The sequence below is a fragment of the Dermacentor albipictus genome, unplaced genomic scaffold (assembly GCF_038994185.2).
Source record: "Dermacentor albipictus isolate Rhodes 1998 colony unplaced genomic scaffold, USDA_Dalb.pri_finalv2 scaffold_87, whole genome shotgun sequence".
In the NCBI taxonomy this organism is placed as follows: Eukaryota; Metazoa; Arthropoda; class Arachnida; order Ixodida; family Ixodidae; genus Dermacentor; species Dermacentor albipictus.
The window spans coordinates 274,999-300,778 of NW_027225641.1; the positions used below are offsets into that span (position 1 = coordinate 274,999).

General features: G+C 45.9%; 2 protein-coding genes across 2 annotated transcripts in view; both read right to left on the reverse strand.

The window, feature by feature from the left end:
• Positions 1–10,616, reverse strand: part of LOC135919047 (uncharacterized) — a 54,837-nt gene extending 44,221 nt beyond the window's left edge. Inside the window, exon 1 of the mRNA XM_070530349.1 lies at positions 10,516–10,616. The gene's annotated coding sequence lies outside the window, so the exon portion shown is untranslated. The remainder of the gene's footprint in view (positions 1–10,515) is intronic.
• Positions 10,617–14,661: 4,045 nt separating this feature from the next.
• LOC139053309 (chromosome-associated kinesin KIF4B-like) overlaps positions 14,662–25,780 on the reverse strand; it is a 29,426-nt gene continuing 18,307 nt past the window's right edge. The window contains exons 8-11 of the mRNA XM_070530348.1: positions 24,256–24,378; positions 21,697–21,738; positions 16,552–16,683; positions 14,662–15,483 (exon numbers count right to left, since the gene is read on the reverse strand). Of these exons, the coding sequence (XP_070386449.1) occupies positions 15,403–15,483; positions 16,552–16,683; positions 21,697–21,738; positions 24,256–24,378 (378 nt within the window). The 3' untranslated portion in view covers positions 14,662–15,402. The remainder of the gene's footprint in view (positions 15,484–16,551; positions 16,684–21,696; positions 21,739–24,255; positions 24,379–25,780) is intronic.

A 25,780-nucleotide genomic window follows, 5' to 3' on the forward strand; every position in this document is an offset into this window, starting at 1 on the left:
CAGCACCTGTTTCGCTTCATCCATTGTGTGTGACAGTGGTTCTAATATTAATGTATGGCAAACATACGTCCGGCAGATGTCCCCTTGTGTACTTCCTTAGTTGATGAAGCCAGCCTTATTTTTTCAATTATGATGGCGTGACACTCACTGTTATAAAAGACCAGAACATCAGCAGCACCACCACAGCTGGGAAGTTTGTTAGCGGCCCACTGCTCTGTCCGTTGAGCCACATTCCATAAGACAAACGGCATATCTATTGCACGTCGACAGCAGGCCCATTCGTTTGAAGCTCATCAACTTGCAAGCAAGGTTTTTTTTAGATGAGCCACGCTCTGTAGGTTCTGCGCACACCTTTCACCTCTTGGAAATTTTTCGCGTACTAGCTGGCACCTTCTACAAGTACATGGGAACATTCGGCAGCATGGTGCACGGGTACTGCGTCCGGTGAAAGCGAGGGCTTTCCACGCGGTATCCGCACTTCCTCATTTCCATCAATCATGTGAACGTAGTCTCGAAACACGTATATTCTTTCGAACTGCAGCTCACACACAGCGCCAGTCAGTTCCAGGGGCTTATGAGCACGGTGAACGTTCCGATGTCAAACATAGCGCCTTTCGTCGTCCTCGGGTGTTAAACTTCGACACGTTCAGTTCTGCAACCGGGAGCGAAGCAACAGTAGCTCCTCCGACGAGGCTTCGTCATGTCACCTCATCAGTCAGAGAATGCACACGAAATAACAAATGCGCAGACAAAACACAGAACTACACATATACGTAGACAAAGGCAGGCGAGATAGACGGCCAACGCGCGAGTGCGGCGGTGGCACCACAGAACACCCATAAATGCCTAAAATGCCCATAAGATCTAATAAATGATCTAAAGGTAACGACAGCTCTTTCCTCCTCCTGTGCCAGCGCTCCTTCTCTCGGCTCTTCCGGGGCGCCGACGGTGGCGGCACCTAGGCCGGGTACAGCTAGCAGACGCTGCCAAAGTTCGCCCCTGAGTTACTCCAAGAGCTACCGGGATCCACGTTGCACTGCTTTATCGAAGCTCTTTCCACAGCGATCACTTTGATTGTGGTGTCAACGCTGGAGGTGTTGCGCGCAAGCGAGCTAACGGAGTTTTTTTCTCGAATAGCGCCTTATTTTGATCAGCTTTTGATCAACGGCGCCTTCTGATCAGAAATTGGAATAGCATGCACTTTGTATGTGGATATTTACCTTTTACTTTTTTTTTAAGACCCCACGTCTGTCTTTCAAGAAAGTAAAAGGTAAATATCCACATCTCTAGGCTTTATAGGCGAGGATCTAGGTTATAGGGTCTAGGCTTTATATGAACCATATATGAACCGACGGTGGTGTACTACTTCCATAATCTGTCGAAGGCGCGTTTGCTCGTACTACACGAAAGCTTGGTAATACGTTGGGCCTTAATTTCTTGAGCTGAATGATTTGGCTTTCAAATTGGTCTTCGGTGAAGTGATCCTAAGATGAATAAACGAAGATTTGGTATGGCACACCTTTTTGAGAAATAACGCAAGGCACAAAAGAAAATGTACACCGTGATATTTCAGGAATAATATTGAAAATGAGAACTGTTGATGCGTCAGCCGGCCGTGCGCGTGGCCATAACAGTTTTATCAACGTAGAACGTTGAATATGGTCTGGGTCATTGCGCGCCCCTTCGTTTCTTTTACGCGACCTACCTGCGTTAAAAATGCTTCAACCAGCTTACCGTAGATTTGCACGACACCTTTGAACCCAATACAATTTCGGCTATGTTTAGCGGATGTCTGCGTTACGATTTATTATGCGCGCAAATATGGCGTACTAAGGCAGAGCTGCCGTTACTGCGCCTATTTAGGCCCAGTAACTGCCGACTTTGATAACAACCCCACAAATACAAATAAGTGCACCAACGCGCGCTACATAAAAGCTATTCCTGCACCGCCAGTAGCATCAAAAGTGGGGGCTCACACGATGAGAACCGCCGTTTTAGTCTTGAGTTCGTCAGCGGAGTCAAAGTCAAAAAAAAAAAAAGAAAAAACCTCTAGAAATGCGGGTCACTTCAGTATGCAATAAGCGTTACTGAACGGCGGGTTCAACTAACATATATGAAGCGCAACTTTCATGTCTGAGCCCAGCAACGGTTCCAACTACAACGAAGCGAGTGGGCAATATCAATCATAATGTAGCCTGCCGAACAAGATGCGTGAATGGCGAGGCTCAGAGAACATGAAGCATGGCTTTCGTAGCACCGAGTGAACGTTTCCAACTACACAACCGTGCCGGACGTTATTTAGTGCGAAGAAAGGCTGCAGATCGACGCTCGCGCTTCTCAACAAATCGTCCGAAAAGATACGAGTGACTTCTGATGAACGGCTACTTTCCTCACAAAGGCACGGGTGCCGCGCATTTTCAAAGTTTGCCCAACCGATCCTGCGCAGCCAAATCTTTCGGCGAGCCGCGTTCCTTCTTCCGGATGGAATAACGAAAAGTCTCTTCCCCTAGTCTCTTCAGTTGTTGCACCTATATAGATGCACAGTATAGGCTAGGCAACGTCGCAATACGTAAACGGCGCCAGCGCTAGCGAAATGCTTCCCGCCAAAACACCGCTAGAAACCAACTGAAGCGCGATTTCAATACTTGGGAAGCATTTGTACAGCGGGGCGGGGCGCTTTTCACGGCGCTCGACGTTTCTGCGTAGGCGCGAGTAAAACATGGGGGCCTTTGCTTCTTGAATATGTGAGTCTGCCTAGGCACAATGGAGGAGGTTTCTTAACGCGTGTTGTATGCGTTTGGACCGTTTTTTCGTAGGCGCCGCCATATTGTGAGCTCAGTGGCGCCGCCTATGAGCAGCGCCATACTGGCTTGGGTGAAAGCGGTCTTTTGCATGGCAGGTATACGCACGGCGGTCGGTTCTGGCGTTTGTTTTCGCGGTCGTGCGCTCTGTTTAGTATAACGTGCGTATCGTACGTGGGTAAACGGTTCTGTGAGACGTGCTGAAGTGGTTTAAGGCGTTATGGCCGGAATTTCTGCTGGCGTTGAGGTGGACGGAACACGCAGCGCGATGTGTGCGCGCATATTTGAGCTTGCAATCAGCCTCGGAGATCAATTGTGTATTTCTGAATGTTCTAGTCATTAATGTGACATTATTGCAGTATTATCCTCTAATTCTAAGCTGCGGTTTACGAGCCATGAAACATACGCGATGATCGTAACAGCGTGGGTACCGTTCTGCTACGATAGGAGCTGTGATGTTAAACTTTGACAACCGTTCAAACTGTTCGCTGCAGGTTACATTGCGTGATTACTTGGTTCGATGGATGAGGTTTTTGCCCCTGAATAAAATAGTTTTGGCAAGTAATAGCCGCATACCTTACAGTCTGAATTAGGCTTGTCCAGCAAAGGGACTGTTTACGAACTGCGCGAGCATCCTAAGCAGTGGTAGGTGCTGGATTACATATATCTTTGTTCTATATACCGCATGGTCCAAGCATACGGCATCAACGGTTATATATTTATAAACGTTGTGCGGCGTGACTATGCGAGGTCCTATTGCGGCGTTAGCCCGTTTTCTTTTGCTCTTGAAAGATGATGATACCCGAAATATTTTTTTCGGTTGTGTTCGTTCCGTTCTCTACGACGCACTCACACGTATTACGAAAATTTTGTCCTCAAAAATAGGCATCGCATTCTTTTTATGCGATCCCTCTCATATATTATGGCGGTATACAGGCCAAGAAGGCAATGCCGGAGCGCACAGCTTACATATATGTATCGTGCTGGTTCACCAATCGCATTGATCGCTGTGTTGAGCAGCGCCATCGGCCTCATGCAGGACGGCTAGCGTAGACATATGGTAATTTGAAGCCTTGAAGACTTGAAATTGAAGCCTTGAAGACTTGAAATGCGCGAGAACGATGCCGGCGCATCACAAGTATTTGATAGCGCCTGCCGCTTAGATGTTTCGTGGTTGCTTTAGGTTGGCCGTACACGAGCATGCGCTCTTATGCTTTATGTTTTACTCCCTACGCCAAGCGATCAGATAGTGAGCAGATTTACCTTTTCATGCTGCTAATACAGAGACACCGCTTTCCTTTGTTGAATTAAAACCGATATAAGCAAAATAATTCACAACACATACACACACCGCGACTGATAATGTGCGTACACCGCGGCTGATAAAATGCGCCACATTTTTGCGCCCCCAAGAGATATTTCCGCCTACTGTAGTTACTGATGCACCGAAAGACTTCCCTGACGACCTTATATGAACGGACACGGCGTAAATTTCACAGAGTACGATCTAAAACATAAAGAAATCGTTCCGCAGCACGCGACAGCAATACTTTCAAGCAGCCCCGCGCCGGATCGCCCAAGCCAGAGAGGAGGAAAGGCTCTCCGCGCGCCCTATCCTCCTCGCCCGATGAAACGGTGGGGCCTTCGATGACGTCACTGCACCGTATTAACGGGTGCACTTTCTTTTGCTTTCTGACAGTGACTGTCTTTTTAGCGGATTGTCGCTGTTATCGCTCTGTCGTTCGGCGCAACATACGCCTGTGGGGCAGTCATCCTATCATCTTTGTTTGCGTCTTATTTTGGCGGCCAAACGTCAACGCAAACTATGTATATTCATGTTTTTTTCGAGTGCGTCTGTGAATCTGCCGAATGATCGTTTAAAAAGTAAATTATAGGGTTTTACGTGCCAAAACTACTATTTGATTATGGCGGGGCCTCCGGAAAATTTGGACCACCTGGGGTTCTTTAACTTGCATCTACATATAAGTACATGGTTGTTTTAGCATTTCGCCCTGATCGAAATGCGGCCGCCGTGGCCAGGATTCGACCTCGCGGCCTCGCGCTTAGCAGCCTAACACCTTAGCCACTAAGCAGCCATGGTAGGTACTGACCATTTCTGATAGGGCTAACGGTAAGCCTAATGTCAAGCCTAACGCTAAGCCTAATGCTAAGCATAACGCTAAGCGAACGTAACGCGCACATCACGGTGTGTGACCGCAGTTGCGCCTTCACTTGTGGGGATTGAGGAATGCGCCGGCGCCATTGCGAGGGCATTCACCTGTTCTGCCATCCCTACGCCTCACCCCTTTCCCACTCGCGGCCGGTTGTCAGCGGTGGCGCTCCACTCGTGATGGTTTGCGGTGGCGGCGGGGCGCTGACGTCATGACGTGGTCGGCTGTCCGCGGCTCTCGGCGGGAGCGTTTCTCTTACCTCAGGGATCTCAGTGGGTACGTACATGCTTCCTCTCGTCCGCCGACACCTTTGTGACTAGGACTTGAGCTCTCGCGCACGGTGCCTTAGCGCATGCGGGGAGCGCGTACTTGTGTGTTGATCCTTATCGGACGCTAAGCCGAAGAACGGGTGCCTAGTGCTCCCGCGAGGTCTCACCACGCCGAGCCGCACTTATCGGAGCTCCAAGCGGAAGGAGATTGCCCGAGCTCTCGTAAGTTGGCCCACTAATTATCACGAGAGCGAGTGGCATGCAGCAAGTTAAGCCCTTGCGGCCTGAGGTTGCGCGCAGCGGCGTGCTAGAGGCTGACGGCCCTGTGGCTCGGTAAGCTCGAAACCACGGTGGTCGGTACTCCAGTGAGACCCTAAGATCCCATACACTGCACTTGCGTAATGACAGTAACACGCCTTCTTGGTTAACATTGTACTTATGTGTAATATCAAAACGAAATTGCTATTTAAGTTTGCAATAAACGCAACAGGCTGAACGGAAAGAAAAGTGTCTACGGTGAACTACCTCGAACGTCAGCTCAACGCAGAGTACAGACGCCGCTATTCTTCGTGGTCGACACCAACCGGATTTAAGCTGACTGTTCAGTGGTGGACGAAGTCATCTCCCTGAGATTACCAGTTACCCTTTACCCCGATCCCATTATACCTTGCCTGCGAACTTCCCAATATCATGACTATCTAATTCTCTGCCACTGTTGACACCTCTTTCTCTTTTGCACTCACAGTGGGTCTTTTAGATTTACTGGCCCGAGACGCGTGCCAACATGCTGAGACTTGGACAGTCCCGGGAAGTACCAAAGCCACCTAGAAAAAAATGTAAGGCCTCCGCACGCCGGTGTGACGTCACGCTAGTCGGATGGGCCGGACAGTCGACGCCGTCGGCGTCTCCGCGTCTAGGTTCGTTGCGCTTGCAGTGTGCCTCTTTGCGCGTCGCGGATACTATGGCATGAGAAAATTAGTGCTGTCCTTAAAGTGACAGCAACCTATAAATTCAGATGCTTCGTTTCCAAAGCAAGACACGTATAGCTGACGCAAAAAATAAGGGGGAGCCGCTGGTTCACTGCAGTCAACACCACCATAGAAAGCATCGTTCTTTCATACCTTCCTTAGATTACTTGATTGGCAACATTTTTGTTTTTTGCGTGTATCGCAACACGACCTGCCTTATTGTGCTTCTGATGTTTGGTCGGGACTAAAACAAGCAAACTGCATGCTGCTTAGTCACTCAACTTTAGACGGAACGAAAGAAAGAGGAAAACTGCATATTGAAGACACAGAATATACTTTATTCACAAATGATAAGAGCTGCATTCAGAAACAAACATTTTAAATCTTCCATATACAATTATCATTCTCACTCTTGCATTGCGTAAAACAGTCCTCGCTAGACACACGAATATCGAGGTTAATTTGATTGTGAACATTTTATCATTATAGGGTCACGCACAACTAATTCTCAAATAGAATAAGCTTCCGTCTTTGTTGTACCATTTCTTGTGGTTATTTTATTTCCACCCGCCTTGTTTGCTGGCTTTTTTGGTCTTCATAAAATACTGAGATAATGGTGAAAAGTAAGTAAAAAACGAGAGGCCTACTCTCAGTCCTAAAGGAAAACATGTAATTAATGAATTGCGGCAGCATGGAGAGTTGGAATCATAAACAGGTAGCACAATGCACTCAAATAACATTTGAATGGGCCAAAATGCTGGGTTTCAATTTTGATAATGTAGGCAAATAAGTCCTAGCTACGCGACAGGTTTCTTTTTACAAGGGTTCTGTGAACACAAACGTACGTAGATGTTCAACAAAACAGAGCTTCAAGAATAAAAAATAAATAATGCGAAACATCCTGGGCCTTCAAGGTCTGCAATTTTCGGTCGTTCTTGGCGTTGCGTAATTTGTCGTTTTCTGTGCGGCACAAGTAGATCAGCAGTGTATTCGCTGCAGCACTTACAACATGCCCCATTACCTCCTGTGCAGGATGACCGAAATCACACACATCGACATCCTCAAAGTCATGAAGGGTAGCGAACACAAGGCCGACAAGAGTATCTTTCTGCCTAGGAAAGCTGAAAAATTGTACCGCATATTCTGGTGTCCTGAGCTTGTCCAATATAACTTCAGTAAAGAGTACAGCATTAACTACAACTGCTCGTGGAAACTTCAGGCCACCCCTTGTTATCTTCGTGATTAATGCATTCTCAGGGTCATATAGATCGACGTCTTGCATCACAAGGCTTTCACTGCAAGATGCGCATGTCAGCTTTTCTAGAGCTGCATGGGCACAATAGCCGGCAACATAGGTTTGGTCTGGTAGCCTCGACGTTTTTTTCTCAATGTCGGAGTCGGTCACAGTGACTTGAAACTGGCCGTTTCCTGAATGTACACTTGTCTCCAACGTGCTCGCGCTCGGTGGTAGTAGCATGTCCAAATGTGGCAGGTCCAGAACCTTCTGCAAACGCAATTTGTTTTCAGATTCATATATCTGCCTTATAGACACACGGTAATTGGCACCAGACAATTGCCGATACTTTCCAAAGCGATTTTCCAAGCTATCAGTTTGAAATTTGCCCAAAAGGACATACTCGAAATGAAGCTCTTCGAGACAGTATATGGCAAGTTCGTGCAAGGCGTGGGTAGTGTGGCTGAAAGCTGTGTGCGTTTCACGTGTCAGGCGGCCATTGTCATGTTTGAGGCTTCCCCAGTGATCAAGCCATTGAACTGTTCTCACTAAGAATTCTAGAAGACATGACGGTGAAACTATTGGACCTTACAACTGATCTCGCAACCGCTGTCCCTTTTTTGGCGTCTTGACGTTAATAATGTTACACCAAGTCAAAATGGTGTCGACATATTGAGATGTTTCCTTTGCATGCTGAAACGTTGCGACACCCAGAGCAGCAACAGTAGATGAGTTAAAAATCTTTAAGGCCAGTTTAACGTTCTGCCGTTTTATGTTCGAGGGGTTCAGTGCCTTCAAAGTGAGCGTTGGTGCTAGCCTCAAGAGCTCATGCTTTTCAGCTTCGTGCAGCTGGCATAATACCTTGAAAAATGCTGTAAGTATCTTTGGTTCAGCCTCATCACTCTTCGGTTCAGGAAAGTACATGAATTTGCCAATGTTTCTTTGATTCAGCCAGTTACTTTTTATACACTTTAGTATGTGAACTAGGTCCACCACGAAAAACAGGGGTCGTGATGGGTCAGCAGGATGCTGGTAAACAATGCTGACACTTGCCGTCTTAGCGAAGTAGCACAAGGCTTTTCTGTTGACAGAAGTATTGTCCGAGATCACTGCGATTATTCTAAAACCAGATGCCTCTAGATCAAGAACAATCTTCCGAAGGAAGTAGTGCAGCGCCTTAGCAACGATTTGTGCCACAGGAAGAATGTGTACAACATCCTTGTTTGAAGAAAGCAGGCTCTGTATCATAAATACGTGGGCAGTTTTTCCTGCAGTCGATGAATTTACCGCAGCACCAGTAACAAAGCCAGCCTTGTAATAAAAAAATGATTGAAGGTGGATCTCATCAATCATTAACGTTACAGACTTTTCATGCTATTTATATGTTCTTACAATACGCTTTGCATAGGAAAGAAAGCTACATTCTTGCTGCTCCGTTTCGTACGATGAAGACAGTCTTCTGATCGTATCAGGATGCGGCATCTTAAGCTTCATCGAACTTCTCAGGAATCTATATTCATGAGGTGAAATTGTGAACAAAAGGCTAGCAAAAACTCATAAATCGGGGGGGTATCGGCCAGCATCATTCAAAAGAAGATCAACTTGACTCTTCAAGAATTTAAGCACTTCCAAATGCCATTCTTGCAACTCGCGTGCGAAATGTTTTCCACTTACTTCCTCTAGCAATGTCGAAACCAATGTCAGTAGATGACGGGCCTTTTCAGAACGCTCAGTGCTGATACCCTTACGTGTCTGTTCGATCATGTGTAACACTCTATTCAAATCTCTCAAGTCGCACAGCTTTTCATGAACTAACACATCACCACACTTCCTCACACCCGTTTCACCAAAAAATACTTCGACGCGCAGGTCTGTGGACACGATCACCGAAGTACGGACTGCAGGAGCAGATTGAAGTGACAAGTCCAAAAAGAAAACCTTGGAGCCCTTGTTCAAAACTGTCCAGAAGTCCGAACACCGAAAGCTTGGCAAGGCCTTTAGCAAGTCCGCAAAGCTACCAACCAGATTTTTGGCGTCCTCTTCTGCTCGGGTTGGCTGAGAAAGCATTATTGCTTTTTGCAAATATGTGGCTTCCAAGCGCGCTCTTCTGGCAGCCGGAGCTTCTCGAACGCAAACTTGCGGACGCGATAAATAGGCAGGGCAATTGGGAAACAAGCTCGGAACTGCAGTTTTCTTCAGACGGATGTTTTTCATGGCAACTTCGACCACTTTTCCTGTCTTGACGTCCGTGTAAGATGTCGTCTTCAAGTAATCTGATGGCAAGAAATGCTTTTCACAGGGCTGAAACAAAAAAAAAAAAAAAACAAGCCGTTACAGGTATGACGCTCGACGAAAATGTTGAATTTACAAGCGCGTCGACAGGTGCAGAGACCCATCTATTGTGCACGCATGCACGAATGCATTGCGCACTATGCTGACGGATCCTATTCGTCCGGAAACCCAGAATAACAATAGAGGGAAGAAATACTTACCACTGTGTACTTCGTTGGCGAGAAGTCCTTCCGAGGAACTGCTCTCGTCCATGCTTCCCGAGTGGCTCGGTCAGATGGGAACTTGTGCACTCGGACACTTTGTCCTCCGTCATAATTGGACTTGCAGTTTGTTACGCAACAACAGCCAGGCATCGTTGCGCCTCCGTGTACGACGAACCACGCACAATTGAAGAAAAGCAATCGCGGTTACGGTGCAGCATTCCCCACCAAAGCCACCAAGCAATTGATACTCCACGCGTTGCCGCTCTAGCGTTGCACCCACGGAGAATAACGCGCGCCGCGTTCTAGAAACGCAGCGCTCCCCCATCCACCGCTACCATCCGACTCTCGTGACGTATTGACAGGAGAGAGGAGGTGATGCGGTGGCCTTACATTTTTTTCTAGGTGGCTTTGGCAGTACGGGATGACAAATCAAAGAGACCTTTGTGACAGACCAGAGGATACCTGTCTGAGTGCTGTCGCATCAAGGCACAAAGACGTAAAGGGCGGGCTGCTGCTCTCGATAACCTCAGCTTTCGCTGTAGCAACGCGCCGAAGATTGTGTGCTACGATGACCTACCTCTCGGAAAGGTTAGAGGTGGGTTCTCGAGGCCAATGATGGCGAGGTTGAGAGCACTGACGGCGACCGAGACGATCGAGCTTGCTGCCGCGTTGCTGTCACTGCACGGACCTCGTGAGGCTCGTGACTCGCGTGCATCATGCACTGGTGCTGACTTCACAGGAAGTGGCACAAACCCACTACGGGCAATCGGCCGGCCTACACTGTAAAATAAGTTACGCCCTTAAAATTGAATAAGGGTGTGACTTCTTTTATAACTAACACTTTTACACCATTTTGGGCACAAGGAGGTGAGTTATATTCCCATTTACGCCCTTGTTCACTTTTCAATGGCGTAACTTATTTTACAGTGAATAGCGGCACTAGAAAAATGCGCTTGTCGTTTTATGGAGCTGACGTGTAGCGGTTTAGTCCAAGGCACTAATTTGGGCTAATTGGCCTGTCACTGTGAGATACTAAATAGCGCTAAAGATTTTACTTGGGGCAAACGCGATGTTGCCTGTATGGCCGGTGTGACGGCTGGCGTCTAGCACCTCGTGCAGAAAGGATTTTCACCCACCATGCCTCGTCGAAATGAAGCGTGACTTCCTAATTCGCCATGGTCATCTCGAGTGTGTGCCGGCCTGGCGGAAGCCCCGCAGTGTCTTCAGGCCTCTTTTGTGTGTGTGTGTGTGTTCGTTTACACTCCGCCGCTGGCTGCACGCGCTGAGGCAGTGGGCAGGGACGCCCCATTTGGTGATCGCTTTGTCTGAAGGGGCAAGGTTCTGACTGGTGTTGTATAAGTCGCGGGTCGCTTTTTTGGTCGCGACGATAGACTGCATTCTTTACAAGCACTGCTCCAGGAGGGCACATGTAACCGACAAACGGAGGCCCCAGGAGAGCGCACCTGAGGCTATACTAAAGCAGACGGCGCAGGATCTCCGGGGCACCCAAGGGGTAGCGGGGGGATCAAAACAGGAAGCAGGGCGGCCCGTGGGTTGGGGCCGCGGTGGCCGAAGCGTGCCAGGAGGGGGTGTTCGCATAAAAAATTGGCTGTCTGCCGGACAGCCGATCTTATATTCCCCTTTCACGCGAAATGCCCTGGCACGCGAAATAATGACACGCTGTTTTAGTTAGTAAAACACACGATTTAATAAATATAATTGCTTCGAGCCGCCAACTTGCGATGGTTCAGCACTACCGCGCCCCACGACTTCTGCCGGCACGCCCAGGGACAAGCGCAATTTAGAGCTGTGCACTGGCCGCAATTCTGAGCCCGCGCCCGGCCCGGGCCCTACACTACCACAGGCGGCCCGGTCCGGCCCGACCTGCAATAAGGCGACGCCGACATAAAAAGAAACAATATCAGGAAAAACAGCGGCGAGTTGAAAAAGTTCACCCGTTTCTACGCTACGCACGTTTTCGGCACCGCACCAACGTCGAGCTACCAGCACAGTTTCAACGCGGTACACGGCACGGGTGTTTGCAGCAGCGCGCGTCCGAGCGCTTTTTTTTTTCTTCTTTTTCGGAGGACTTCCCGGCGCACGGCCCGTTTCACGCTAATCCGCTAGGGCAGGCGCATGCGCCGTCGCGCCATGAAAGACGCGGATTGGAAATGCGCACCCGCCGTCCACCAAGCGCCAGAACGAGAAGTTGCGGGCCTGTGAGCATCTGCCACGGGCATAGATTCTCTATGCCATGGCGATGAAGTGTTCAGCGATAAAAGGCTCTGGTGGAGAGGATGCCCAGGGGCCGCCACTCAGGAGGCCAATCAGGGCGCTGCTGAATGACGCTTGCTCGTGCAGTGGCTCAGCCCCGGGAGGAGGAAGCATGGTTTCCACGGAAAATGAGCTCCAGTGCGCTAGCTGTGTCCACCATGTTGCTGTTACACCAGCGGTTCCTGGAGATCGAGCTAAGCCCATCGCGCCAGTTGGGGGATGAATTTCAACCTAAGCCATAGGTAGCTTGAGGTGAAGCCACTTGCAGTTCTCTGTCTGGTGTTTTGCCCCTATTGATAAAAAAGTTCTGGCAAATATTTTTTTTTTGTTTTCCTTGATAATGCTTATTCTCAATGAGTTTTATCGATTAGGTAAAAAAAAAAAATTGGGGGGGCGGGCATTCACATGCATCATCATTGAAGGGTTAAGCGAACATGACATGATGTATACAGTTAACTAGCACTCTTCACACACTTTCTGGGGGCTAACTGCCTACCCATTTATGCTTGTCTTCAATCGTTTTCGCGACCTGGGTCACTGGGTAGTCCATGGTTGATGGTTAGCGCATAGGGCTGCTGTGCTGAGGTAACAAGGTTTGAAACCAACCGTTGCACCAACTTGGGTCACTGAGTATGTGCCATTGTGTACATACATGCCGCTCTTCAACAAACCACACCGACATGGGTCACTGTGGATGCAGGACTTAGGAGGCACCGCTGTTAAAAAAAACTCTGCCGACGACTTGGAGCGCCGGATATATGCCACTTGGTCTATGCTGGTATTCAATGAACCTGTTTGATGCCAACTTGGGTCACTGGGCATGATCCAGTAGGTGTGTGCGCTTTTCGATGAACATCTCTGACGCCAACTTGGGTAACCCGGCATGTGCCACTCGGAAGGAGTTGCCTCTACAGTGACGAAAAAGATCCCTTAAACTTATCCAATGCTGAGTGGAATCAAACCCAGTTCACAAGGGTTCCTCAAGGACAGCAACGCTATGCACTAGCAGGCTGCACCACAAATGCGCTGCGTATGTGCAGCTTTCAATGAATGCCTTTCAGGCCAACACTTTGTCAAGCTGCACTATGAATGCACTGTGTATGTACCGCTCTTCAATGAACCTCTCACCAATTTGGGTCAATTAGTATTACCCACTGAGCATAAGCAAGGCAACAGTTCTCAGAGTTCTGAGCCACCTGTGCTATGCACTTCTTGTATCAGAGGCCACGTGTGAATTTCTCGGCAGTGCCACTAGATGGTGGAGAGTGTCCAGAATGAAGCACAAGAGCCCAGTTGCCACATGACACATTTCTCAACACTCACATGCACTGGTGTGCCATGCATTTACTGGCCACCTACAGGCTTCGTGGCAGCGGCGCCTGATGGCACCAAGTGATCTTAGGGAAGCGCGAAAGAGGAGTCCCCAGAGCAGTACATGATACATACATAACTAGTTTCAACAGTGGCAGTGCGTTGCGTTGCTGCATTGATTCAATGCTAAACACTTTACAGTCAACAGTCATTGCGAGATGAATTCTGCCCAATTTATTGGGTAGTGCCTTGAGCACTATTCTCTATCACTCACCTTTGTGTACATTACATTTAGTACACATTGGCACAGACTGATTGGTCAGGCATATGGGCAGACCAAAAAGAACTAAGCACACTTTTCATTGCACAGTTATTAAGTGCATTGACAAAATGCCTCTCGCTACCAGCGGACGTTGCTATCATGCAAAAGCAGAAATAAAGCCCCAGTAAGTTTTCACGCTAATAATGCATCAATTAAGCAAGAGTTTGTGTGATAGCAAGTCGTATAGTTATCACATTATTGGGCTTAGAAGAAAATTATGCAGATCCACGCACTGTGGGAATCTATGTTGCACAAACCACTTTGTAGGTAGCTTGCTATCCAACATCATGACATTCTGCAAAGCATCACCAGACATCATTCTTATCATAGCATGCATGTCATGCATATCCCGATTTATCGAGCTAGAGAAATTACCATGACTGCATCATGACCACGAGTATGTGATTCATATCATGCATATACTGATATTGTCATCAGCCTATTTTTATATTCACTGCACGACGAACGCCTCTCCCAGTGATCTCCAATTGCACCTTTCGTGCGCTAGCCGATTCCCACTTGCGCTTGCAAATTTGCCTATTTTCTACCGTCCTCTACTGTGCTTCCCTTCCCTTGGCACACATTCTATAACTCTAATGGTCCACCAGTTATCTGTCCTATGCATTACATGGCCTGCCCAACTCCATTTTTCTTTTCTCTTGATGTAAACTAGAATATCGGTTATCCCCATTTGCTCTCCGATCCACACCAGTCTAAAAATGCAGATCAGGGCATACAGATGTGCTCCGTCATCATATCTGTTCACCCTTTGGCTTTAAGGCGTCAGGACTGCCGACACCATTTAGTCAGACTCTCTTGAATTTCTGAACACATTTATTCATTTGTACATCCACATATTATTCACTAAAAAAGAAGCCCCACAAAGACGCCATCCAAGACAGAAAAGGACAATGTGCCCACACATATTTTTGGCAGGTTTGTTTAACTTGTGTTTTGGAAGTACCTCCACGTAAGCCAACATTGCTCACTCTCCACACACATACGCACATGTACACGCATGCACGGCACACAAGACGAATATTAGATGGTTGACTTGTCCCAGCTCCTGCCTTCCTTTGAAAAATGGGAAATTGCAGGTCATCCAAGCTAATCCATGCAGGTGAACGAATTATGGAAGGAACATAAGATGCCAACAGTTCCTGTACAGGCCTCAACTACTTCAGTGCACCTCAGTTCACTATGACACTTGTAGATTAAAGTTACCTTCTAGATGCCACTGCCATGCTGTCTTGGTGGCTGTCAAATGTTTGTCACAAAACACAGCATAGGGTTGAATTGTCAGACACAGAGCAATGTGATGAATGAAGTAGAAGGTGACAATAATTATGAAATTAAAACAGACTTAAAATAAGTGGAGACATTGAAATGGTAAAAACTAAAAGTAGCGAGTTCATTATGAGAGAGCGCTAGCTGTGTTCCTTCAAAGAGGCGGTAAAAGAATGATGTAGAGCGGCCACACAAATTCACGTCATCCAATTCATAAAGCGTTCGTACAGACACGCATATAAATATATAATATGTACACAATGTGCCACGTCACTGTTTGCTCCTAAGAGAGAGCTGCTTTTCTGGCAAGCTTTCGGTCAAGGTGTCCTCTGGAATGGCCAAATCGGACTCCTGAAAGAAGAATGCAGGACAAAAATAAAGAAATATAGTCGGAAGACTAAGCCACTTTCAGTAACTACAAACAACTTGTTTGTATTATTTTTTAAATGAGCACCTCTGGATAAGCTGCAACACCTTTATAATGGGGCCCTAAACCACTCAGGGGAAAGAAAAAAAAAAATTCTGGGGGTATTCATGCCAAAACCACAATCTGATTAGGAGGCACACCATAGTGGGTGGGATTCGGGATTAGTTTTGACCACCTGGGGTTCTTTAGTATACCTAAGTACAGGAGCATTTTTGCATTTTGCCCCCATCGAAATTTGGCCACCGCGGCTGTGATGAACCAGTAAACTTAGTAGCACAATGCCCTAGCCGCTAGCTAAGCTAAGCTACTACAGCAGGTACCACTCAGGAACACGTAAGAGCCAGACCACTTTGGACACTTTTATGAACATTCCCCTACGATATGTATTTTAATAGATAAAATAAGAGAGGAGTTCTGCCATTCTGAAGTGTACAGTGGCACAGGGCATTTTGCAGTTGCCTTCTCACAGCATTGCTTAGCGTTATACCATGTGGCTGCCAATGAAGCCCTGTGAGGATGGATACGAGCTCCTGCAAGCACTTGAGCCGCGCTTGTCAAGCAATAAAGCGAAGATTTCTTTGGCTCTTTCCCGCACAGTGCGTGGATGGCTGTCTCCCTGAGTGGTCGGTGCTGATCCCAGAGGCAGCTTGAAGAGCTACTAAAGAGAAACGCTGAACTAGTTTAGGCTGGTAAATTTTGCGGTAACAGGTTGATTATTAGAAGAATGTGAATGTCAAAATTGAATTTCTTGAATTTTGAGCCAATGCCAACTTGCCTTTAACACTGCCCGGGTGGAGTCAGATTTCAAAGTACTTAATTCACAGTTTGTGCTGTTTTGGCCCTGTAAAAGATCCTCAATCTTGGCAAGGTCAGTTTATGGCTTTTTTTTTTTAGAATGCAATGCAGTCTACGTTTCACCAATAACTTAACTAGGCGCAAGAAATTGCTGGTATCACGGTGGCTCTTGCAACAAACTGTATATTACTACTTACGGAGTGCTGCGCCACTGGACACTCCCCCTTGCAGGAGCAGAGGGAGGAGCAGCTCCTCTGCTTCTTGGAACATCCACAGCGTCCCGAGCGACACAGTCCTCGGCACTTGCAGGCAGCCGCCGATGCAGAGCGCTTCAGTAAACGATAGCAAGAAAAGCACTTGAAGGCCAACCGCAACAGGATTCAGGACATCCACAACAAGCATTTCTAATCGTGTATATATAGCCCGAAACAACCTAAAAATGCAGTAGCAAGTACACCACTGTCACACTCAAACAGTTTAAGCATAGAGGTGCCAAGCAATTCACTATCATCATCAGACTATTTGTATTGCAGGATACAGGCCTCTCTCGAAGATTTTCAATTACCCACGTCTGCTGCCAGTGAGCCCCTCTTGTGCCTGAACATTTTCAAATTTGATCGCATGAACTACTTCCTTGCCGTCCTTGACTGCAGCTCCCTTTCTTCTGGCACCCTTTGTGATACTCAACAGACCGGTGGTTATCTACACTACGCATTACATGGCCTACCCAGCTCCATTTCTTTTCTCTATAATGTCAACCAGAATATTGGCGAACTTTGTTTGCTCTCTAATCTGCACTGTTGTTTTCCTGTTTATCAATGTTGCACGTAACATTTTTCGTTCCATCAGTCATTGCGCGGTACTCAACTTCATCTTTCCGTTGGTGAAATGTAATGATTGTGGACTTTTAAAGGATAGCAGTAAGCTGACTTTGTTGGAATGCATATGGCGGGCATTACCCGTTTCTGCTCTTCCAACCAATTACATTGATTCATTTTTGTAATGTCACAGTGGCGACAAACTTCCTTCAACATTGCTCTCTCCTGGCAACTATGTTTTCCAGTACAGAGAGAAATTCCGTGCAGTTCTGCAGGCGGAGCCTGTGCTGAATTATAAGTATAGATGTTTGGCATAAACGTGAAGCAGTCTTTATGCTAATTTGACATTGTGTGGACACGCCCTATAAAGCTTGTGAAACTTTATGGTTTTGATACCACATCTCAAAATGCTAAACCATGAAATGCTGAGAACCAGTGCCTGCCTGGACATCCAGGTGTCCACAGCGTGACAGCGGAATCGGCATGCGTGCATGCAGTTCAGGGAGTTGTGCAATGCCTATTTACTACCAGTTGTCCGTGTCATCTGCTAAGGTACAATTCAAAGACCATTATGCCAAGGTTATTTAGATTGTTTATATTATTAACTTGTAAGCACTTTAACCAAAGCAAAATTTTGTTGCAGTTGCCCATCTAAGGCCCCTGGAGCAAGCCTTCACCTGCAGTTTAGAGCCCTAAGGCTGTGTACTGCAAACAATATTTTTGTACAGCTCTATTCATTTCTTATAGACTGCAGCACTTACTGGCTTATCTTAGCAATAATAGCATCACACTGTCATGCAAGTTATTAATGAAGGACAAACAGAATGGAAAAATTGATTGTTACAATATATAGCTCTTGAGAGACATTTCAAAGCGATGCCATCTTTATTTTGCTTCATTGTATGCGCTACTGCTGTCCACAACATTAAGGTGAACTCCTCACTTTGATAAATTTTGCCACTTTTAAGAAACCACATGTCAATATAACGAATGGCAGGAAGTGAATTATACATCTGGAACCGAACAAACCATAAGATTGTCTTGTTATCACATTAATAGAGTTCATCAAGACAAAGTATACTTTATTTGGTGTGGCCTTACATCTAAAAATCTACACAGGGAAGGACTTCATGCTTATTTTGAGCACCCGAGGCAGATGTGTTTCTAAAGATCACACACGGCCATTTCTGCACTCTGCTTTCTTCAAAATGCAGTTGTGACAGCTTGAAATGGAATCCACAACCTTTCGGTCTTAAAATATCTGCACATTCACTTGGGCAATAAAATATTTGCAATGACTTGCGCCCGTTGATTGTGGGTGCTCCTAAGCTTAACAGGAAATGTGTTACCACATCTGCTAACACCGGGACAGAGAGCCCAGAAAACAAAGTACTAGTTTGAAATTCACATAGCCATTTTCTAGCCATTTCTTAGCCACAAATTTTAGCCGCTTTAAGGACAAACAGAGCAGGGACAGCTGAAATGAATGGCCATGTTCGTTCAAAAACATGAATACCTAATTTTTTTGTTTCTAGACAGTGTAGCAATCTTGCCCATTTCAATACTGCGGTAGACTTTGTGAGGAACCTTGTATGTCAATTTGTTTTTTCACCACTGCTGTTCAGCCTAACCAAAGTTCTAGATGAGAAGCCAGCGCCCCCACACACAGACCTTGGCGGTGGACGTGGAACGTCTTGTTTGCCGCAGGCGTCACGAGAACGTGATCTTTTCGGGTGAAGGCAGCTGATGAATAAACCCCATATGCTACCTGAAGGCATCAATGTTGCCGGATTCGAGACCCTCGTTAAGTAATAAACGAGAAGAAAGGGGGTTAACCGAGGGACCCGATAATTATTAGTCATATAATGAGAAGCCAACAAACACTGACACCAAGGACAACATAGGGAAATTGCATGTGCTTAATAAATGAAATAAAGTAATGATAAATTAACGGAAATTAAAGTGGATGAAAAAACAACTTGCCGCAGGTGGGAACCAAACCCACAACCTTCGCATGTCGCGTGCGGTGCTCTACCAATTGAGCTACCGCGGCGGCGTTTCCCGATCCACTTTCTTGGGTATTTATGTGTACTAGTAGAACCCTGGGAGTGTTAGCCAGCGCCCCCACACACAGACCTTGGCGGCGGACGTGGAACGTCTTGTTTGCCGCAGGCTAACACTCCCAGGGTTCTACTAGTACACATAAATACCCAAGAAAGTGGATGGGGAAACGCCGCCGCAGTAGCTAAATTGGTAGAGCATCGCACGCGACATGCGAAGGTTGTGGGTTCGGTTCCCACCTGCGGCAAGTTGTTTTTTCATCCACTTTAATTTCCGTTAATTTATCATTACTTTATTTCATTTATTAAGCACATGCAATTTCCCTATGTTGTCCTTGGTGTCAGTGTTTGTTGGCTTCTCATTATATGACTAATAAATATCGGGTCCCTCGGTTAACCCCCTTTCTTCTCGTTTATTACTTAACGAGGGTCTCGAATCCGGCAATATTGATGCCTTCAGGTAGCATATGGGGTTTATTGACCAGCTGCCTTCACCCGAAAAGATCACGTTCTCGTGACGCCTGCGGCGAACAAGACGTTCCACGTCCGCCGCCAAGGTCTGTGTGTGGGGGCGCTGGCTAACACTCCCAGGGTTCTACTAGTACACATAAATACCCAAGAAAGTGGGTGGGGAAACGCCGCCGCGGTAGCTCAATTGGTAGAGCATCGCACGCGACATGCGAAGGTTGTGGGTTCGGTTCCCACCTGCGGCAAGTTGTTTTTTCATCCACTTTAATTTCCGTTAATTTATCATTACTTTATTTCATTTATTAAGCACATGCAATTTCCCTATGTTGTCCTTGGTGTCAGTGTTTGTTGGCTTCTCATTATATGACTAATAAATATCGGGTCCCTCGGTTAACCCCCTTTCTTCTCGTTATATATATATATATATATATATATATATATATATATATATATATATATATATATATATATATATATATATATTGTAATCGAGTGTATGCAGAAGAAACAAAAGTGTGATGTCTCCGATGAGCCAATTGTGATGGCTCATGAGTGGCTTGTCATGTAAATGCATGGCAAGTGAGCAATACTAACCCTTTGCACGGTTGTTAATAAGCAACCATGTGATCACTCAGGATTGGCATATGGGCTTTCCGACTAAGGGGCCAGCCATGTCAAGCTGCTGAACATGCGTCCGGAATGTGTAGTCTTAAGTTGCACTTACTGCATACTTCACATTCTTATCACCAGAATACATATTTTGAGCTGTCGGCTAACAAATATTCATTTCAATGTACCCACTACTGCCTTGGATCTTGAATTTTGATTTTATATACAGTAGTAGAATATTCCTTGCAATAAAGCATGGCCAAGGAAATTTCAAACTTACTGCGTTACATCCAAGTATTATATCTGTGTTCTTCATATAAGAGTTTTACTATCTAAAGAACTGTCTTTTACACACAGCTGACTGCTGTCTAAACCACGCTCTCCGGATATACAATAGGCTTCCTTTGATTCGACTCCAGTTAACTTGAATTCTTGGTTAATTCGATCCTGACCAAAAGTCCTAGCTGGCGCCTATGCATATTTATGGGCCCAAATTTTTATTTCGATCCTAAACTTGGCTTTTGCCAAATAATTCGAAATATTTCTAACTTGGCCAGTACGTATGCCTAACCTCTTTGGTGACCCCAATAGTGACTCCCTTACTGGCAGCCTCTTTTGGCAGAGCTTAGGGGACAGTGAATGTGTTGAATGAATGTCATCCTCCCATACAAAACACTCACTTTTTACGTGCTATAGGAAAACTTTTCATGTAATAATGGTAGCTCAATGTCTGATTACGGTGTTTGCCTTCTTTTCTTTCCCAGGAAAATTGGGCCAGGAATTGTGTTAGCGATGTTCGTGTGCTTTGCTGCATAAAGGCCAACCTTCATGGAGGGATCTTTAGCGCCAAATTTTGTGCAGCGAAAAATTCAGTGCAAAGCGCCGCCACATATTCATCACCCCACACTCCATGCAAGCAAGAGCGGGCTAATGCTGCCGACCATGCAGCTGACACAGCCCACGAGGAGTTATTGTGGCCAGACTAGGTCTATTTAGGCGTCGAATGACATTGGTCCAAGTGAATCAGCTATGTTTCTTTGACGTGTTTTTCTGCATGTTGTTTAACTCGACTCGCTGGATAATTGGATCAATTTCGTTGGTCCTGGCAGCGTCCAATTAAAGGAAGTCAACCGTAGTTGCTGCACATAAACAAGAGGAGGTGAGAGAAACAGCATAACATTCATACCACAAAGAAAATTGGAAAATCAAAAAGAACAGCGATTTCATAAAACACTGAAATCATAATCTACAAATTTTTGCCAGTCCTCTTCGGACAAGTGCCAGGTGTTGTGCAGGAGTTACCTATATGCAAATGCATAACAAGAGTGATTTCCTCAACTCCATTAATGAAGTCCTCCTTCCAAGGCACAGAAGAGCAATAACATACCTTCATGGATTTAGGCTCCTGCAACTGCCGCTTGCGGCTGGCCTGAAGGGAACAAAAGAAGAGTGATTCAATTCAACATCACAAACCAACCCAAAGGCTATGAGAGGTGCTGAAGAGAAGGGCTCTGGATTAATTTTCACCACTATGGATCGCTCAATTTGCACCCAAAACATGATACACAAGCTTTATCTTTTTCCCATCTTGTCCCCACCGAAATGTTGAAATTAGAATTAAATTCCGAAGTTTTACGTGCCAAAACCATGATACGACTATGAGGCACGCTGTAGTGGGGGGCTCCGGATTAATTTTGACCACCTGGGATTCTTTAACGTGCACCCAATGCACAGTACCCATCAAAATGTTGCCAGCGGGAATTGAACATGCGAACAGGTTAAGCGACAGAATGTCACACCCACTTTCCAACTGCAGTGGCAACTCCAATAGGCCTCGTCCATGCTCAACCATCACAGCATTCCAGATTTCAGTAAGAAAGCGCAATGCAAAGAGGCGGTGCAGTTTAGTTCAATCTGCGGAGAGTACCATTGAAGGAGACCGCAGCCACATTTAGTGGGGCAGTGCTGGTGGTCCGGCATACCACTCATCCTTGGCCGCCGACTAGCTGGTATTCTCCCTCGAGATTTCATCTTTCTTGTTCTCTTGGGGTGCAGCTGATAGTGGCCCTCATCGTAGGTGCCCTCCTCCTAATTCAACATGCAAAGTACTTACATTATGTACAGTGTGCACAGAGGCATTACATGTGCATGCCCATGGGGAGGTGCATAGAAAGAATGAAGTTGGCATGAAGAAGGAAGTGGGAATTGATGGACTGCTTACATGCAGTTGCGATCATTGGATTTTGGCCTTAATCTCATCAGAAGGTGCACATTCAGAGTAAAGGAAGAAGGATTCAGCCAGGAGATTATAACTCTAGGCCAACTCTCACTTTCATATTTACATCTGAAGTAATGCAATGCCCTTGTTAGACAACTGCTGAACCAGTATGAATGAAATTTGCTGCACATAAGAGTGGAATTCTACCAACCATAGGAAGCAAAATTTCACCCTAGGGCCTCAAACCAAAATTTCAAACTAGGTCCTCAATTTTTTTTATTAGAAATTACAGAAAATTGATAAGTTGAGAAAGAATAGCATCTGTCATAGCATCTAAAGTGGACAATATATAGCAGCTTACGTGAAATTGTTAATGTTTACGATGGTTTTGCGAAAGTACTTGCGTATTAGTGGAATTTTCATAGTGCTGCACAAAACATCAATTTTGTCTACTTAAGATGTCAAACAATTGCAAGCTACGTAAGTTATGTTTCATTATGCTTAAGTTAGAGTTGCAATCACAATGCTACAGTTATTAAATTATGTGATTTTCAACAATTTTTGTAAAAAAAAAAATGGTGTAAAATTGTCTATTCCTTGCAGTTGGCAGATTTTAACTTTCTTTCAAATGCAACAAATCACATTAAATGTGGTGCAGTGCATGCTGAGCAAAATGATTTCTTCATTCCCATGTACCAGGATAGGAGCTTCTTGGGAGAAGCTTCTTAAACACAACAGTGATTTGAATGACACTTCTTACATGACAGCTTACCATTTCTAAGGCCATTCATAAAGGTGAAAAAAAATTCACTCGTGATTACAATGCTCCTCAATGCAAAATTTGAATGCAGCTCTTTATTCATTTTCATTTCGTGATATATTGAGGCAAAGGATTTGAGGGAGACGTGTCGCAGAGTCGGCAGTCGTCGAACATCTGCTCAGCAGGTCAAGTGCTGGGGGCTCCTAGCATGGACAGGGTTGGTTCTCACCAGCCGTTCCCCTACCCCTGTCAAGTCTCTTGCTCTTATGAGGAACTTGCTGCCATATGATACGACGCATGCAAAAAATAGTGGTGTGGTTGACTACGATTCTCGTGTTTCATTCCTTTATTTGTGACCCAATGGAAACTGCTGCACTCTCACATGGTATACGACGTGACTCACGTGCCAATTGTCTCAAATGGTTTGTTCTGTGCTGTGCGTCACAAGAAGCCAATACTACAGTTAGGAGAAACTGATCCCTTGGCTATCACCGGCTTCAATTTTTTTTAAATCCTTTCTCAAGTATGAATCCTCAGTTCACAGTAAGGCCCAACCTATGAGCAATTCCACGTGAGGGCACCCTGGGCAAGGGTAATGGGAAGGATTGTGCATGCTAGTAGAGTAGAAAACGAATGGAGGTGAGACGCATGTCTTGTGTGTGTAGCTAGGAATGCACATGCATGAATGCGATAATGTGGAACATCAATGTTTGGACTTGGCGACGAATTTCCTTGGTCCATGGTGTCACGAATGGCAAACTAGGCAAGTGATACTAACTGACATCCGTAAATATAATCCAACAATCTAGCCTCACCTATTCCTTTTCAGCGGTCTGTAGTTGGGATGAAAGAGCCTCATAATTCTGTTGCACAATAACTGGTGCAAACATCTGAATACTGCATTTGTTGAGTACAGGGCAGATTACTGTGAACTGTTCCAGAGTAGTGAAAGTGAAACGTGCGGTTACCTGGCCCAGTTCACTGGTGAGACACCAGTCTGGGTCGTTTTCATCATCGCTGTTGTGTTCGCTCTCGTTGCTCGACTCCAGGTCATCAAAGGTGAGGGCTCGTTGCTCGACGCCAGTTTTCGTCTGCAACAATGTACATGCCACACGAGGTGTCACAACGAAACAAGGTGCATGGTGTGGTTTCTAAATGTATGGATATTGTTGCTGGGTTAGTCGATCAGTAAGTAGGCATTAGAACTGCGTAAATGTACACATCATGTAACGAAAAACCTCCCCACAATTAAGTTGGTAATATCAGCAAATTGCTTTGTTATATCAAAATTATGTTCTATTGAACTTCAATATTTCATGCAAAATGAGTACAGCCACAGATGGACTTCTCTTACATACATGGAAGGGCCTGCAAAATTTTCTGAATTACTATGCAATTGGCAAAAGCAAGTTTAAATGAGAAAAGAATTGTTTTGTTCACTTTGAGAGTCGGCAACGAAACATATGGTTTCATGCCGTGTTGACGGTATCGTCACATTGTTAGTACAAAGCGAAGCCAGCCATGCTTTTATGTACACTCTGCCCCCGTGGCTGATAGTGTTGGTCACAGTGGGGCGATGCCATCATGAAAAACGCCAGCAGCTGGGAGACAAATGCTTCGTCTGCTTGTTGCTTAGATACATCTTCCAAACTCTAGATTGCGCAACCTCCATCACTAAAAGAGGGAAGGCACAGGGCCACGCCATCCCAGCTCGCTCAGTCTTTGAACGCGCAGCAGGTCACCTCAAAAGCAGGGCACGCAGGCTGTGTATGCGGTCAAGCCACACTGACAACCGTGCGCAGCAACAGCTGCGCTAGAAAAGGAGACGCACGTTAACGCCTGCCCCAATCACCCACGCGTTACCGGAAGCTCGCTCCTTTCTCCTTCCTCATGCGGGTAGACAGTGCTCATCAAGCCAGCATCCTTCTTGGCTCGCCCTCCCATCCTTTCACTTGTACCTAGAGCACACAGTACTCCAGGTACATGGGGCATGATAGGTCACACATGAGGCGTGATAGAATCTCGTTACATTTTCACTTTATACGGAACATGAAACTGTACCGCTTTGGGTCGCATGATTTGAGAGGCAAGTTCTTAAGCAGCCACATGTATTTCAACCATTTGACCAAATGAGTCCTCAGAAATTTCTATTTACTGCCTCGGTATTCCTTCACAGCGGCAGTGAAATTTCTTTATATTCAATTTATATTCAAATTGTATCAGACATACGCAGGATCTTTTTTCGGGGGGGGCAACCCAAGGTAACTTCTATGCAAATGAGGGGGGAGTGTGTACTTTACTAGTATCAATGTGAATAACGTCCACCATTCGCCATAAAAACTCGTAAACCCAGAAAAGAGAAATGAAATAAGGTGTATTTTACAGGTACGCGCTTTGCTAACACCTCTCCTTTACTTGGAAAACAGGGAACTACGTCAAATTATGCGCCGTAATGACACTACCAAGAAGTAAAGAAGCCAAAGTGTAAAATAA